We start from the raw sequence: 18,236 nt of genomic DNA on the forward strand, positions 1-18,236 counted from the left end.
TAACATATTGGAGTTGAAAACAGGGGCTGAAGTGACAGTCAGATGACCAGGGATACCACCTTGCAAACTCCGCGTGCTTCCCCTTGAAAGGCTGCAAGCCAGAGAGGTTATTCACAAAGGAAGAGACTGTCTCCTCTCTTTGTCTCTTTGACTCTTCTACGGAGAGTTTATTTTCCTCTCCTTATTAAAATAAGTAACAAAGGGATTCTCTCAAAGAATTAGTAAACAGAAGCTAATATGAAAAGGTTGATAATATAAACCCCCAGTCTTCCCTTGCAGAGATTGTTCTTGGAAGATGCTGGTTTCTCATCTTCATTATCACCCTTTGTTACTGCTAAGATCTGCCTAGTACAGTACCAGATACAAGTTTCAGCCTTGTCTAGAATTCAGATTAGTTTCGGTCACAATGACAAAGTCTCTCACACACATGAAGCTTGTCCACTGCCAAGATAAGCAATCTTAGAAAAGACCTCTTCCCTTAATCAAATGCCACTCTTAAGTTCTAGATCAATTTATGTTCCTTTTTGCTTTTCCTCCCTCCCCCACAACACAACACTTCATATTCCCATATTATAATCATTTATGAAACAAACAATAGCGAATCTTACCAAGATTGTCCTTTGTAAATTTGAGTTAACACTGCTGAACATCAGCTTGCCAACTATCGTGGCAATAGTAGGGAAAACTAGAGCTCCACATAGAATACGTGTGGCAGAGACATGATCTGCCAAAGGGTTGGCCTCTGCTGGAATACGAGGAACAGGACATCCAATGCCTAAAGGAGTGAGAGTGGGGGAAGAAAAGGTTACATAGCCACTACCTCAAACAGGACACAGAAAGCACATTAGTGCCCACCCCCCAACTCCATTATAAATCTATAGCCCAATTACTTTGAGAACTATCCCTCTTCACAGTGAATATTCCGTTTCTGTTATCTGAAAGTAAAAATGAATACAGTCATTTAAGACCCATAATTTTTAGTAGCTTGTTTTGTTACTAAGGCCTTAATCGAAACATGCTCCTGTTCCTCTTGCCCCACCTTTCTCGCTAGGTACTATTCAAACACACTCTAAATAGACTGAACATAAAAATAGAGGGAAGGTGTTATCACTTTCACTTAAGAATGGCAAAAACTACTCGCCTATCCCCATCTTCTAAAGGCACCAATTCAAGCCTGATATTTCCTTTTAAATTTAATCATGTTACCTGGAAATATGCTGTTCAAAATTTGTAGCTTATTAGAGTATTTGCGCCACAGTCTGAGCACATAGTCCTCCCAACGAATCATCTTGCCCAGTATTAGCATGACTGGGATAGTGGGAAGTCCAATCAAAAGAAATAAAGGATCAGCTCTCTCCATGACATCAAGACCTTCTTTGTGACCCACAACCTGGTAAATATGTATATAGTTGACAAACATAACAAAGACCACACTGAACAAAGAATATAACTTATAAAAATTCTAGTTTGTTTGGGGCTGCCCACGCATTTTAAGTTAAAGAAAAAAAGAATAATACTGTTTTACCTAACATACTCAGTTTTCCCTTTGCATCCTTGGTTGCTTATCAAGTGTAATGCAGACGAGCTACCAGCCCTAATTTGCAAGTCATTAATCTTGCAGAGAGCTGTAACACAATTCCTTACCATCTCAAGGAAAGTTTCATGTGCTTCTGTAGAAGCTTAAACATCTGAAATACCAAAAGAGCATACTTTCCAAAATGCACAGAAGAATTTACAATTTTAGAATGATTAATTCTACACAGAAATTGATCAGTTACTAGTCTTTAAAGGATAAATTGATAGCAAGTATCTCAGGATGTTTTAATAATAAAATTGTTATTTAGGAATACCTTATGCAACAGAGATCACAGTATTAAAAAGTATTGCTTCTCTAGACAATGCAGGAAGAGGTACATTATTTTCAACTGTAGTGGAAATAGCAGCATATCTTCATTTGTACTTTATTTTTAAACGTGGTTAGTACTACAACTTTAAAGGGACAGTCACTACTGATGTGTCTAAACCTTTCTACTGGCACATAAAATCAGACTTTGCAGTTTATAAAATGTACGTATTGAAACTGTAACAGAACTGTGCATTATGTTTTCCTAAAAAGTACATACTTTTTATTTTAAATAAGTAACCGCAGTAGGGCTGAGGACAAAAAAAGAAATTAAAGTGGTAGATATCCTCTAGAATTGTCTCAATTTAAGAATTACTAAATGCTAACAAAGTCCTTGAAGGGCTTCTAGAAAGAATAAGCCGTTTCATTACTTTTTCTGTAAGAATCCAGCAAGGCTAAACCCACTAAATTAGTAGTTATTACATTTGTCAGGCACTGGATTTCCTGATATGTCTTCATTGACTTCTTGTTTTCCCCACAAGCTATCAAGTCTCCACTTGCACAAAACTTAGAATTAGGTGGTAAGAATATGCAACAATAGCAAAACTAAAAAAAAAAAACAGTACTTCTGGAATAGGTGGGACACAGGGAAGAAGCTAGGGTAACATACCACAGTACCTTCAAACTGTACGTTTTAGCCTTGCTTTGAAAACCATTCCAATTTATTCTTCTAGAACAGGAAGTTATGTTATATACCACAGCCTCTAAAAATGGGGATAACTAATATTGTTGCCACCAAAAGATTATTCCTTCAAAAAAACATTCAGCATTTGTCTTCCAGCTTCTTCACTATCTTCCACCCAAATTGTGATGTCTGATGCTATCCTTTTTCTCCTTATAGTCCTTGTCCATCAAAAAAAAAAGCCTCAGTATCTTGTCGTTTCTGCTTTAGATTGCTATTTCTCTGTTTTCAGTAATCCCATATGATTTGTTACTGACTTAGCTACCACTGTAGTCACAATGTCAATTCTGTATTTATTTTTCTCCATCTTGAAGCTTAACCTTTAAAAATAGCTTTTGTGCTTCTCTCTGGCCTTTCAACTGAAGGAATCTGAAATGCATCAGGAAACAAGCTGTATTAAACCTAGCAAATTTGGGGTGGTAAAAGGGGTGGAACAGTTTCATTCCACTCCCAGTTTAATCTCCTCCATTATAAGCAAAAATAAGCTATTCTCTTACCCAGCATGCCAGCCATATGACCAAAAAAAACCATTAAGTCAGAGGAAAACAGCTAATTCTTCATACCTGGGATTTGACCAGCTGTCTAAACTAACGTAGATGTGAAGCTGTAACTGTGCAGATGCTCAGCTAGACCCACAACTTCCCTTTGCTTAAGGCCAGATCCTCATTTCAAAAGCAAAACTACTACAGAAAGGAGCATTTCTCTTTCCATTTGGTTCTGTAGTTCTAGAGAAGCTAAAAAGGTCATATAAGTTCCTACAGACAAAGGCTCAGTGTAGCAGTGAGCAAGGAGATAAGGTCTGGTACATTTCACCAAGTCTAATTGTAGTATGACAGGTGATTGCAATGTTCCTGTAAGGGCCACAACAGGAGCAAAATATCAGATGAGGAAATTCCTAAGTGTACCGTTCCGTGATATAGACACTCATCTACTGGAATGGAGGAGGTGTTGAGAGTCATTATACATCACTTATGCAGCCACTTGACCCTGGCCACCCTCGTACAAGGAGACTGCATCAACTCATTTGGGCTCCGCTTCAAGTGGTTGTCATATACATTTCTGCTATGAGATCACATACAAACAGAACCAAAATAGCAGACAATCTTGAGATGGCATGACTGGTAGAACTGCAGGGCAGTATCACACAATTCAAGAAAAAGTAGTGCCATATGACTTACGTGGATAAGGACTAGGTTGTATAAGTAAAATTAGAACTGCGTAGAGGAATACTTACTAGCATACGGATTTGTTAATTCTATCTACAACTGAATTAACATCAGAAATACTTTTATGCTTTCAGGCAAAACACAGGTTATGGGCTTGATATAGGAATCCACAACTAAAGTGGTAACAAGGGTCATTCTAGTTGTACAATCTATGAAAATTCTTGTCTTGTAGTTGAACTAGGACGGCTGTGAACAAGTCTTTCCAGTCTTTCCATAGTTAGTAGTCTACCACCTGTCAATGTTTTGTTTAAATAGCAAGTTCCCAAGAACAGAAGTAGGAAAAATAAGTTGGGTTTTTTTTTTCCCTTTCAACTAACCATACAGTCTCAAGTAATTAAAAGAACATACTATTAATTTGCAGTGGTTTGCATTTGTTGTTTATGAATTAATTGCACCATTCAGAGCATGTATTTTCCGTTATACAATAAAAAAAGTGGTACAACTGAAGAATTCACCATGCCTCAACTCTTTGAATGTTACCAGCAAAATTTTTCTACAGGTAAAAAGAGACTAGTCTTACATCTTTTCTGAAGAATTGGACTACCCATTATTAGTACTTAGGTGGTAACGGCACCTTTTCTGTAAGAACAGAAGTGGGTTCACCAGCCTGCCATACAAGGGGCAGCCAGCTGCAGTAGTAGTGACTTTTGTTAGTTGCAGACTGAACCACATTTGAACAGGCATGCTTGGCTTTATACAGTACGATCAGTTAGAAGTGAAAAGCTTTATATCCACCTATCTTGAATTCACTTATTAACTACAATGAAAGTGCTGAAAGCAGCTAAAGCATGTTTTAAGCCAAGGAAAGAGAAGTCTTAATTAATTGACTTTTTCTTTCAAGAACTTGCTTTCACAGCTGGTACGAAGAGGGAATACAGGTGTACCTGCATCACCGTCACAGCTCCATATGTAACAGCCGTCCAGTATATAGAGCCCACCATGATTCCAGCTGCAGCAAATGGACATGCCTTTGAGATCAGTCGATCTGCAAGATCCAAAACGTAAACAACTGGACCTATGATAAAGGAAAAGTAAGGTTTCAAGATATAGATATATATAGATATATATATGTACACACACACACAAGCATACTGAAGAAAGCTCTCGGCATCTATCAATGATAAGAAAAAATGAACTTGGCAAAATACAAGTCTGACATCCCACACATGGTGTTTAGATGAGAACATATAATTAAAAAGCTACTAAGCTAAACTTGTAACATTTCTACCTACCATTTCATTCACTGCAACATCTTTCTGAGAGATTAATATACTGGTTAGAGCACTAACTAATTTACCCACTAAAGCTGACTAGTTTCCTTTGTGTTGAATCAGAATTGTTCTGTTGTAGAAACCATTATAGGCTTAGTGGTTTTTCCGTTAGGTATTTTAGCTTTGAAAAGGAAGAAATACTAGTTAGTTGTAATGTACTTCATGTGCTTATCTTTGACCACTTCACCTGAGAATTCTGTCACTAAACTATCCTGCTCTACAGTAAAACGTAGCACAGTCAATATGAAAGATTCCATCTTCTGGTAGAGGCTGCATTCAATATTTTTAGAGGATCACCTCTCAAATGTTTGAGGAAAAAACCCTCCCATTCAGGTTACTTAGTGCCTTTGACAACAACGCATGAATAGAGTTTCATTGTTCTGTCTACAGACAACTGCACCTTCCAGACTCACACAGAGCAAGACGTTACCCTGACCGACTTTGGTGAGGTGAACAAGGGCATGCTTGCATCTTTTCTTTGAGAAACTGCAGGAGCACGAGCAAAGCAAAAGCTGGAAGTTGAAGTCTGAAATGTATGTATGGAAGTGAAAAATGTCATCACCATGATCAGATTCCACATTACTTTTGACTGTCCTACTCCAGCTCATATGCATGACTAGTTCTTCTTAGCTCCCTCCTACTTTTTCCTACCAAAATCAGTGAAAATATTAAAGTTATTCTCAAAACCAGCCTATAGGCATTCTTCAAGTAACTAATCCTCCATGTCTCTCATCACGGTTTACTCACTCCAGCCTATAATTCTTTTACTACTTCCTAATTTTTTTTTTTTTTTCAGGGGCTGGGTAGGGAAGGAGTGATCTCTTGAGCAATGGTGTTAAATGACGTACTGAAGTCCTGATATACTAGATGTACAGGACTTCCACTAGATGAATTTCAATTGCCAGGCTGTTTTATACACCTATCCCGAGTTGCATGCCATTTCCCTCCTGACCTCCAATTAATCGAAACTTGTTCTGACCTTGCACAGAATTGAGAAGATTAGGTGCCAAGATTTTTTTCTTTTTTACCTTTCTAAAGGTAAAGGTATTGTATTTGACATTCTCCAAACATACAAAGATCACTTGCAGTTCAATTCTTAGCTTGAGTACTCCTATTACATAACAATTTTATGTTCTTAGTTTTTTAGGGTGGTGATAACTTAGTACCCTGTTCCCAAAGACATTGTCTCTGAACTATCGTATTTATACCAAATGAATTAAAAGCTGTGCATTTAAACATACAATCAAGATCTCAAATTCACTTCAAAAGAAGTTTGCAGAAAATTTATTTGTCAGCCACACTGACAAAATTGTGAGTCCTGTTCATGACTTAGCTGGTTATTCTCTTTCAAGAAAACAGCTCTAGTGTGAATGCTTGCAGAACAACCAGTTTTACTCAGCTCAAGTCAGCCAGTGAAAACAAGCAACAGGAATATCTAATTGAACTTGTTCATTGTCATGTTTTATCAGCACTGGTATTCTTGTAAAGTGCTCACAAATACATCTGTTTTGTGGTGGGTGTCCCCCCCCCCCCCTTTTTTTAAAGAACAGGGTAGGATTTTACATACTGTTTGTACAGTGGTAGCATCCAGAGACCTTGTAGAAGGATTGCAAGTGTGTGTCCCGTCCCCCTCCCTTCCCCCCCCCCAGGTATGTGTGAAAATACCATACTGAAGAGCTGCGATTTAAACACATTTCGCTTATATGCAGTCTTGACAGAAGTCATTGTAAATACTGCTAAGATATGTATCAGACTAGTGGGCAGACCTAAGCAACTTGGGCAGAATATTGCTTTATGTACTCTCTACTCTAGCTCTGCTGGAGCCTTGAGTTCTTAACCTACTACTCATGTGCTTCAAATTGGTTACCTGCGCGTGCATCTTCTAGTACAGCACGCATTCTTTGTTTTAGTAATAAGCTCTAGTTTTAAGGGCAGGAAGCATCTTCCTGTGTGGCTTGTAAGACAGTAAACACCTCACCAGCACCCTGCTTCAATTACACCAACCGATGTAAATTAGTCTGTAAGTAGCTGACAAGTGTAACTATAGAGTTAATTTATTCTTGAGTTAAGCATCCTATTATTGATTAGGTACCAAAATTAAAGGGTTTCTGAAGAAGGAACATTCTACCCAAAATACAGAGAACTGGAACAAAGAGTTCAACTGTATTAACAGTTATGTTTAACTTTCCAGGACAGACTTAAAGTGCTGGGATGTCTATCAATGTGCTGAAAGTACTAAATGCACAGTAATTTACGCATCTTGACTGTTTCTCACAGTCACTGAAAAGGTTTAGCTGTACCATTTTGAAAACTTAAGATTTGTTTGAAGAAAGTGAAAACAAGAGACTCAAACACCCCATCATATTTGGTGAGTCCTACAGGGCAACGCAAAGCACTGAAGCTTGCTTTATACATCTTGGCAAGGTGATACGGCAACAGCAGAAGTCGAACACTAAAAGTACTAAACAAATTGCACTTACTGATACTAATCATTAAAAGCAGCAAGCTACAGAATTAGGTATAGAATCTTGAGAAAAGACTAGAAAAACATTGTTCTGATTTTTTTTTTTTAATTAGCCCTTTAGGAAGGAAGTAGTGAGATAGGAAGACAAATGTAACTGTTTCTTTTAAGATGGTATTAAGGAAGAAGGAAATTAACTATCACTGACATAAAAATTAAAGAAGGAAATACAAAATACAAACATATTTTTAATTTTGTAAACACTATCGTGCTTTAACAGCTTTTTCTCCCAAACTCTGTTTTCTATTTATTAAACTGAAATAATTACCTAAAAGATACTTTGGTTACTTTCAAAGTGCCAATAATGTTTTCCTATTTAATAAAAAAAGTTCTCAGAAGAGAGGAAAACAGCCAGTAAGAACATAGTTACTACCAATCTCTAAAACTGATCTGCACTATCAAATTTGAAATGGAATTATAGTTTTAAGAAGACACATCACTAGGGGGCTTGTTTTGAATTGGTAAATACATAAAAAGACACCGACTGTTACTTATATTCACTGATGTCTCCTCAAGTTGATATTACTTCAAAACTATAATCATACATAAAAGAAGTTGTGTTAGGGAGTGCCCTTTCACAGAGATTTGGTACATTAGAGAAGTCTTAATGTAAATAAGTTTCTGAACTGTGATACCTCAGGGAAACTTTAGTTGTTACTTCTTCCCTGGCTCAAGTAATTTTAGTTTCTTGAATGGTAAGACTAGTAACATCTTCAAAAGATACCTGCTGCAGCAGAGACGGAGCTACTGGCAAGACTGCTTGAAAACACCTTACTGTCCTAACTCTGCCTGGTGTGACCTTGACTGATTTAGAGTTGAGTTGTGATCTGACAGTTTTGGCTTACTAGAAAGAGCTACAAAAGGGCAAGACTGTCTCACTTGTTTAAGGCACTTCAGGCTCATCATTGATGGACCCAAATTCATTTTCCTGCTCTACTATCGATACCTTGTGTACTCTTACACAAGTCTGAATTTTTATGCCCTTCTCATCTTTAAAAATGGAAAAAGATGGTATGGTGAAGGAAAATATATCAAAGGATTCTTGCATGCCTGCATGCAAGAGGTGAACAATCTCGTGCAAGAATTTTAGGCTGGCTTCAGAGGCTAGGAATGTTAGCATTTAGGATCTTAGCTTTCAAATAAAGTATGCCACAAATTGCAAGAACAAATGAAAATGCCTGTTGTTATGTGCATGTATCCTCTCCAAACTATTGTTGCTTCCCCCTTTTCCCATTACCAAAATAAAATGCAAACGCAGCTCACATTACATCATTCAAGATACAAGTAAGAATTTTAAACAGCTTCAAGTTTTGTGGTACATTGTAAGTCTCCAGATATCAAACCATTTTTTTCCCCAAAGCCAATGCTAAATGTTATCATTTGATGCCTTCTTTATGATGGAGATTAAGATTCCTCTCCACCTTATCCTTATAGCAAAGCTGAATTGTGGTTGATATATGAATAACTTGGTAGTAAGTTTCACGCTGATTTATGTTTTCTTTAATATCAACAATACACTAGTCCATATTTTCTTTCCCATTACTCAGTGTTCTCTTATAGAAATAAATGTCATCACCCATATAAAATTCCCTTCACACCTTAATTTTGTCAGCCCTTATACTAACAGAATAAAGTCCTGCCCCAAAGAACTGACAGTGCAAGTTATTTTCAGCTGTTTCATCACAGAAATAAGACACTTCAAAAAAAAAATATTTAAAATCCTCTAAATGCCTATACTCACATGCTGTATCAGCATTTCTTTAACAAGCAGTTTTACTCTTAAAAAAATTTAAGTTTCCATGGCAACATTTCATTTTCTTGCCCTACTTAATATACCCCATAGAACATATGGGCAAATGAGGGCTGGAACAACAGCAACCACTGCTAATTTAAATATATGCAGCATATTGTACAGCGTCCTACTCTGCTACAGAAGTAAGTAGACTCTGGAAGACCGTCTCCAACTTTTTTCTTTCATCTTGACAAAGAGAGCTAGAGCAGCGCCCAGCAACCACAGATATTCTGCCTCTTCAACACAGGGCAATATAGACTCAGAAATACCTCCCAAACAAAGCAAAAATATGTTTTTCAGGCAATGCAACAGGTTGCTCAGTAAGGTTCTCTGAATTACCTTTGATAAGTTTCTCTGCAAGCTGAGGGAAAAAAAGGGATGTGTTTATGTGCTAATATGTGGCAGTTGCTGAAAGTTGTCCTTTGCTCAACAAGAAAAAAAAAATCACATTAACCATGAATTAATTATAGGTCAATCACTTATAAGACTTATAAGACTTATCAATATACATAACTGGAACACATCAAAAATTTTCAGAAGGTATTTAACTAAGCCACCAAACAGGATGCAAGCAGAACACAAAGTTATTTCTTTCTGTCTGGAAAAGGAACTAGACAAGTTTAAGAGAATGCTCTGCATTCAAAAAAAAAAGGAAAAAAAAGTAGGAACAATATAAAGAAACAACCCATTATATTATGTATAAAATTTAAGTGATACATATCTTACCTAGCTTTGGAAATACTATTAAATATTCTGCATTGCACTGAGGACAAGCAACTCTAGCAGTACTGTTTCCTCTTTGCTTTTCATCCACCCAGCGCTGTAGACAAGTCTGATGAACCCATTTCGTAGAGCCCCTGCACCTGCAAGGTCTCACCCACTCTGCTGTCCGATCATCCTCATCGGTAGCAAAACAAACCCAGCAGCTTCTGTAATTACAGGAAGGAAAAAAAAGAAGATTTTTTTTTTCTGCTACTTTTACATGCTTAAAATAAATTTTCACATGTGAAAGCACGTAGTTTTAGAAAACATGCACCTAGAGGAGATGCTTGTTGCTTCATTCTTAATCACCAAAAATGCGAGTATTTTGTACCCCAGTCTTGTCCTGCTATTAACATAATATTACAGATAGCTAAACAACTGCTTTTAATACATTCTGAATTACTAATTTAACTTCTGGATAATTTCGGAATTAAAAGCATTGAGACTGTAGTTCAACCTCTGAATAATTCAACATATGAAAGATCCATATATTTTTAAATGTATTATCATCTCCTTCTACAGCAGACAGTTTGGTAAGTTTTTAAAATTCAAAATATAAGATCAATATAGTAGTCTGTTGCTTGGGAAACTAACTCAAATCTACTTAAATGACAAAAACAACACAAATGATACAATGTATCACAAACCCAAACGGTAAATAATTAGTCAATTCATTCCCTCTCTTTGAAAAGAGAAAGTACTTCATTCCAACAAATCGATTTTGTATAATATAAATCAAGTTACAAAGTATTTCAAGAATACTATCGTACCACTAGAGGAGGAAATTTCTGCACTGAAGAATTATCTGGACATATAAAATCCAACCATACTAATTCTATACAGAGAAAATACAAGACTGACAGGCTATGTGACCTGACCTGAAAGGAGCACACATCCTAGTAATTCCCAGATATTTGATCTGATGATTAGGGCAGACCTTTGGACACCTTACAACTTGCAAGAGAAAGTAAAATATGGATCTAAACTAGGAAAATATCAGGTACATTGACCCAATAATTTAGTTTTTACTGTGAAATAATTTGCTAATTCCCATACTGAAGATATTGAAGTTTAGATAATAAACCAGAATCTAACGAAATAAGGATCTTACTACGAATATAATCTGGTTTGATATATTTTTTTTTAAACAAATATTTTACACAAGCCATTGCAATCATAGTTAAACCTTTATAAAAGTGTACAGCAACAACATCCCTATAATTTAACTATCAAGATACAATCTAATTAGACATTATGCACTAACTGAAGCTTTGCAGCACTATTTTGATGCTTAAGTTTTATTCTCTTAACAATTTCAGTAAGATCATTAAGATGAAACAGTAAGAGGCTTCTTATGTGTAACCACTAACAGACAGTAATTGAGATAGTAAGAAGCTGAGAAATGCTCTGGCACTATTAAACAAAATAATTTAAGAGTCAAGAATCACGATTGTAGTTTCTAAGTAGAGATGTTACAATGGTTCATGACACTTCTCTCCCTCCTCTAGCATTTGTTGTCAGTATTAAACCTTCTTCCTAGCCTTTTAAACTCTTCAACCAAATTTTTTCCTTGTTTCAGCTTCTCAACTACTCCTTACCTTTATTCCCTCTCCCCCACATATTTTTTTGTTTCAGTCTGCCCTTTCTTCATCCCATCTCTAACCTTTGTTAGCATGTGGCAGGAGAAATTATACTTTAGAAGTTCCCTCCAACTCTAGTCATTTTGCCAGATTGTCACATTCTCTCTTATGGAAATCAGCGCTAAACAGTTGTCAGAAAACGTACTTGACAAATCTATACTTGAACATATACATACTGAAGGTCTTTCCTCTGCACTGGTTCCAAAGAGAAGAAGAAACAACACTTGTAACTAACTAAAACTTGTTAGACAAAATTTAGAAGGGAATTATATGCACAGCAAGGGCCAATCTTACTAGAGCCACTTTCAAAGCAACAAAAATACAGTACTTCCTTTAAAAGGTCACTATTTTCTCCCTAGCATGTCACTTGTAAACAGGTTGGAGGGTTTGTTTTTGTTTTAACTCCTCTATGAGGAAAAAGGGGAGAATAATCTACAATGGGAAACCTGAATTTTGTCAGGCTCAAACTTGAAGTAATGAAAAGTATTGTTGACTAACAGCTTCCTTTTAAGACCTCACTATTTTGCATAGTATTCTATTTGTAAACTGAAAATGTTTCTCTACAGAAGAATAACCATGTTTTGTTTATAGGAACAACTACGCCTATAAAATATTTGCAAGAGATTCTTTTAAAGCACTGAATCTTTTTCTGATTTCTAGTGGTGGAAGTATACTGAAATTAAGTTGCAAGTGTGTAAGAGCGGAACATAGCCTGTAGCAACTTATTACTGGCACATTTGTGAAAGGGAACACAGTTTGAGATGCAGATTCCAGGGAAGACTGCAAGAAAAGCAATTTAATATTGAACAATAGGTACAACAAACGCAACTGTCATATCCACACATCCAGTTGTAAGTACAGAACATATTATAGTAGGTGCAGATGTAAGGTTTTAACACTGGTGCTCTAAAACCAGAGCTACATCAGTTTTCATTCCCGACGACTGTTTAGTTGGAAGACTGACATCTTGAATCAGAACTGAAATGTCTTCCATTTGTTTTAATGGGAAGGTAAAAGCAAAGTCTGACTTTGCTTCTTTCTGTCCTTCCCACATCTGTTTAAATCAGAATCGTCATGTTATGCACTCCTGTAATACCATCCCTGTTTTCAACTTCATGCTCCCAACATGCACCTATAGCAGTCCTAAATGAAAGGACACATTAACCTTCCTAAGCAGAAGGAGGAAATACAGCCAAACCGCAAGTCAGTAAGAATCTAGATGAAAATGCTGAGACCACCACAAAGATTTGAAAGTATTACAAAGCACGGCAAACATTTTGATTCATTGCACTTGATATCAAGGAGTTCTTAAGGAACACACATTCTTGCAATGTTTATTTTCCATTTACATGAAGAAACCCCAAATTTACTGTAAGAGCAAACAATATAACACAACACTACTGATAATTGCTCCTCTTCAACAGTTTTTTTTGCTGCATTAAAGGTAACCGTTAACTCATTCATTCCACATCCTATTTAGGTCTCAATTTGTAACTTAGATTTTTATTTTTAAACTAAAGGCTTCACAATAGAGCTAGTTAGGTCTGTGGGTGCCAGTATGGTCAGATGACACCACACCACGTAAGTCTGAAGTTTATTCAAATAATGACAGATTTAAGCATGACATAATCTTGCTACACTGCAGTTTTAACTAGTGAGTATGTCCATGAATACCCTGTAGATTAAATTCTGTTCAAGTTTTCTGTAAAGGTTAGTAAGTCAAGAAAAATATGCATCTTTAATTGCTTCATCCAATGTCTTGCCAGGCAATCATATCTGAAAGCCTGGAAGACCCATGAAAAGAATAACAAAATCCTTTACAGACTTAAACCTTTAGCAAGTCATGAATAATGAACAGTAAATTCCTTGTATTCTGTCATCAGCTTTATCTCTTTCCATTGACAGCAGCTGTAGCAGGAAGGGCTAAATAAAACCATTTCAAAACAAGTATCTTGGCTCTTGCCAGATTTTCCATTTTCTTGTACTGAATAAAATATGACCTTGATTCTTACCACTGAATCAGGTTGCTACTCAGATAACCTGAAATAGAAAAGGCTGACAAGGCGGAACAAAGCTTTGTTTCTGATAGAAACTCAAACCTTTTTCCTTGATGACTTTCTACAGAGACAAATCAGTAACACTAATGTATTTTTCCACACTTCCTTGGCTTAAAAAAAAAAATCAAAACAAAACATACACAAAAAGCATGCCAAGATCATTATTTCAACTTTGAATATAGGGTTACAAATGCCTTTTAGATTCAGCTCCACAGCATCTAAAGCTCTCCAATCTCAAAAATTCTATTCTGACTCTGAGAATAACTCATTTATTGCATCTGTTGTTTTTTCTCTACCAAAGACAAACTCTCTTCAGGATCTTGCATATGTTAAGAGCAAAGTGGATAGAGAGAAAGTTGTATTAAAGACTAGAGATCCTACACTTCAAATGTTATATGACTAATCTAGGAAGCCAAGGCCTGGCTAAAAACAGGTTTCTCCAAGCCACAAGTTTCTAATCTGTAAGGAAGCCACTCTCTCCTATACCTGGTTGGAGTTACAGCTCCAACACACCAGTAAGGTCCTCCAGTACCAACAGACTCACCTAGAGGCAGATTGCTTTCCTTTTATTGAGCTACACTCATTCTAAAGGTTACTTTTTTCCCAAACCAGTCTTAGAATGGAGGGAGGACAGGATCTAATTCACATTATTCAAATCAAATCCGCCTCAGTCTGTGGGAGCTGAATTCACCATAATACAGCTTTGTTTTCAAGCAGGCATGACTGCGTAAGCAACACAAAAAAGTAATTTAGAAGCAATATGTTAATTATATATACACTAGTAAAGTGTGCAGAAATCTTTAATGCCCCGTAAGTCCAGAAGATATCCTTGTGTCCACAACACTTAAAGGCAGATGACTTGTGACACTTGAACAGCACAGCTGCTTTATAGGCTGATTTAAAATATTCAGTACTGCCAGACAGAATGCAAAAAGCCTTGGATTTTTCCTCAGTGTTCAGTGGCACACACATATGAATGACAAGCAAAACCAGAAACCTGAGAAAACTCTTGCAAGACGTTTAACAGGACCTAACCTTTACCATGGGAAGTGCAAATTTGAACACGCATGACATGCTCTAGAGCCATGAGCTAAAAAGCATTTTTCCTCTCATTACAGATCCTTCATAAAATATAAGAAATCTCTTTAAGAAAACTTTTCTGCGTTTCTCCCACATCATAAAGCACGCTGCTTTCCCTTAAAGCAGCAAGAATTTGCTGATGTCTTCCTATCAGAGTTAAAGCATCCTTGTTCTGCTAAGCAGTAAGTGACTGAGTGGCTTATTGCAATTGAATTTCACATCCAAAAAGGAAAAAGTGAAAAGGCTGCAACATAACTGATAGCACAGACAGCCAACACAGTGAGGGGTGAAAACGTGTCTTGGAAGAAATGACTGAAAGCACTCCAATAACTGGCCATAAAAAGGCACTGTTCCAAAGGATGACCCACAGATCTGCTGCTTGGAAGAGGCAATTTTTCTTGAGCTTCTATAACAAATTTTTATGCATAGTCTATACTGACAGATAAAATATCTTTGATGAAGAATAGTGATAAGCTTCCACTAAACCTGCCAACTACACTCTAAATACTATAAGATCATGTTTAAGCAGGAAGACTAGGATGTCGGAAAAATCAAGGGAGTTACCTAGCAGCATACAACACAGGTAGGCTGCTTTGGAGCTGGCTAGAATTTTAGTAGGGGAGCACAGCAAACTGTTGTTTCAAAAAGCAAGAGAAACAATTCATTGCAAATGCTACTGCTAAGCACTTCCTTTTCCTGAGTTTGGAGGAACCAGCAGGAATAAGGTTCTTGTGCTAGAGGGCCACTACCTGGTCACAACAGAACGCCAAGCCTAGCCTACATATCCCTGACAAAGGCTACAAAGAGGGGAATACCACTTAACCCAAGAAATGCTAGCTTCATGGAGGAGATTAAGTGCTGGAAGAGATTAACTCAGCTGCAAAGCCTAAAGCATCATGAAAATTTCAACAGCAGAATGCATACAGACCTATCTACTACAATGGTGGAAGTTGGTTAGCAGAGGAAGACTGCAACAGGATTACAGATGGAGCATCACTCTTTCTCCAATATTTTCCTGGCCATCACACACAGTGGAAAATACCTTTATCTTCAACCCAAGCTCTATCAAACTCAAAAAATCCGTACATATCCTAAGGGAGGAAAAAACCCACCAAACACACAAACAGAGCGAGGAACGGAGATACCAGTGCAAAAATAGTAGTCTTAGATGCTCCATCATGACTTCTGCGGAGCCTTTTTAAGAAAGCATGGCATAGCAGCCATATGCCAGCCTAGATTGTTCAACTAGAAAACATGCAGTCACCTTGAAACAAAGTCGAAGATCTTAAAAGGAAGTTCCTAAAAGTCATCTGACATATGCTCTGCCTAGTCATCAAGGATAGGGTGTAATGCTGAGTAAAGAAGTTGATGAGAATCTAGAAGCAATAGTAACTAGCCTGTACTACGAAAGTAGTGCTTTCATTAAACACAGGAGGGAAAGGTTAAGTAGAGAATATCAAGCTAACGTGGGTGTGAACATATGGCCACACAAGTGGTATCCATATATAGGTTCTGACTTCTTCTAATAATGGGATGGTATTATTTAAACTAGATTTTAAAAAGCTTTTATTAAAAGCCCATGGATGACTAAAACCCAATAAGCAGTCAAACACATAAAACCAAAACATAATTAACTAGAAAGTGTACCAGAAAGATCTAGTGACTACCAGAAGTTCAATTTAAACTTATTTATATATTCTCAATTATAGCTCCAATTAAGGAGAAATATTTCACGCTTGAGTTAACCACGCTATATAAAGGCAGAGATATGAGTAAAGGACAGTTCACAGAATCCTGCTGGCAACTTTCTAGCTTGTGGATAAAATTAAACCTTTGACTGCCAGCCACCACCTATTGTGCTTGAATCGTGCCTTAGAAGGCTTTTATGGCCTTTGCTCCTACCCTACTTAGAATAAGAAATCCCCCCCCAGATTTAGCCATCTCACTGGATTTTAGTCTCTAGTTTGTCAAAGACAATCTAGACTACAGTAAAAAAATTACTGGACATTTCATTCTGGACAAATTAAAATTTGCGACCAGTTATTCAGGCATATCCCTTTGGCAAAGACTTCAAAATTCAGTTCTCTTAAAGGCTTTGTTTAATATTACCATGCTCTCACCTTTTCAAAAGGAAAATTTGGTAAGTCACCGAGGCTCAGTGGCCTTGCTGTGAGCCTCTAAATATACAAAGAACTTGGCTAGCCATTACAAGCATTTGTTTTGTTTTCTTAAGGGAAGGCGGGAAAAGAGAGTTCTCCTAAAAAAGTGCAAAGGACAAATCAAGTAAAACTATTACTCATACAATAAGCACCTTATTACTAAAACATTACACATTTTGCTGATTAAACTATTATTCTTATTATTAGCAGCTTGGCATACAACTCTAACAATTTCAGCAACTGAGTGCCTGCTAGGGGGCACTAACGCTGATTCTTACTGTCACATTTAGGAAGAAAAACAAGAGAGTGACTAAAATCAAGTGGAAAGAGAAAAGCCAAACAAAACCAAAACAAAGAACCCCATAGACGCACACAAAATCATTTACTTCCAAAACTGAAATATGCTTTGAACAACATGATTTGAAAAGAGAAGCGGAACAAATAGTCAAGTGTATACATACATAGGAAACACTGAAGAATTCTAATAGCATTCAGTTAACGCCTTAAATATTTAATGGAATTTTTTTTTATGCAGATAGCATACTATATAGGGAAAACATTTTTTTAAGCATTGTTTGACAAAGCTGTCAATAATCACAAACATGGAAAGTAACAGAGATATGAAGCAAGTAGCAAATTATGTTTTAGAGGCTAAAGTTACTTCCTTGAATGTTCCTTTAAACATCTTAATTATGTATTAATTGCCTGTAATTTTCACAAATTGTATAGCAGTATGTCTAAAAGCCCCTCCTGACGAGGAAAATGAAAACCAGAAGAAATTCCTTTAAGTTTTAGCTTCTCTTGATGTCTAACTGCTAAGCAGCATACTGTCAAAGCATAACCGAAGTAGTAAGAGGCTCGATCAGCTAGAATTCATATACTAATATTTACACTGGCTGAAGAAAGAGAAGCTGCTAGCATGTTCAAGATATCGCAAGAACTCTAGATGGCAAGACAGCCACACACAGCCTTCTCTAACAGATAACGTGACCTACTAGGAAGGTAAGACAGCCAACTACTGACAAGCTGATCTATCTGATTTATGTACAAATAAGATTTAAAGGACGGGGGATTATTATCTGAGGCTAAAAAAATTGCCTTAGTTCTAGCAACACTGCCAGATTTAGCAACAGAAGACAGCTT

The 18,236-nt window shown here is 36.8% G+C and overlaps 1 protein-coding gene across 7 annotated transcripts in view; it reads right to left on the reverse strand.

Moving 5' to 3' along the window:
* Positions 1-18,236, reverse strand: part of MARCHF5 (membrane associated ring-CH-type finger 5) — a 52,238-nt gene that overhangs the window by 22,474 nt on the left and 11,528 nt on the right. For 4 of the 7 annotated variants that reach the window (XR_015706504.1, XR_015706503.1, XM_087765859.1 and 1 more), the window contains exons 2-5: positions 10,122-10,324; positions 4,660-4,826; positions 1,207-1,390; positions 609-775 (exon numbers count right to left, since the gene is read on the reverse strand). Coding sequence is in view for 5 of the 7 variants with exons in the window: in XM_087765859.1 (XP_087621985.1) it covers positions 609-775; positions 1,207-1,390; positions 4,660-4,826; positions 10,122-10,324 (721 nt within the window). In the remaining 2 variants the exon portion in view is untranslated. The remainder of the gene's footprint in view (positions 1-608; positions 776-1,206; positions 1,391-4,659; positions 4,827-10,121; positions 10,325-18,236) is intronic. The other 3 variants (XM_087765858.1, XM_087765856.1, XM_087765857.1) reach the window with 3 other exon arrangements.

The sequence above is a fragment of the Nipponia nippon genome, unplaced genomic scaffold, assembly GCF_047370975.1.
Source record: "Nipponia nippon isolate SJK-2023a ecotype South Korea unplaced genomic scaffold, ASM4737097v1 scaffold_3, whole genome shotgun sequence".
In the NCBI taxonomy this organism is placed as follows: Eukaryota; Metazoa; Chordata; class Aves; order Pelecaniformes; family Threskiornithidae; genus Nipponia; species Nipponia nippon.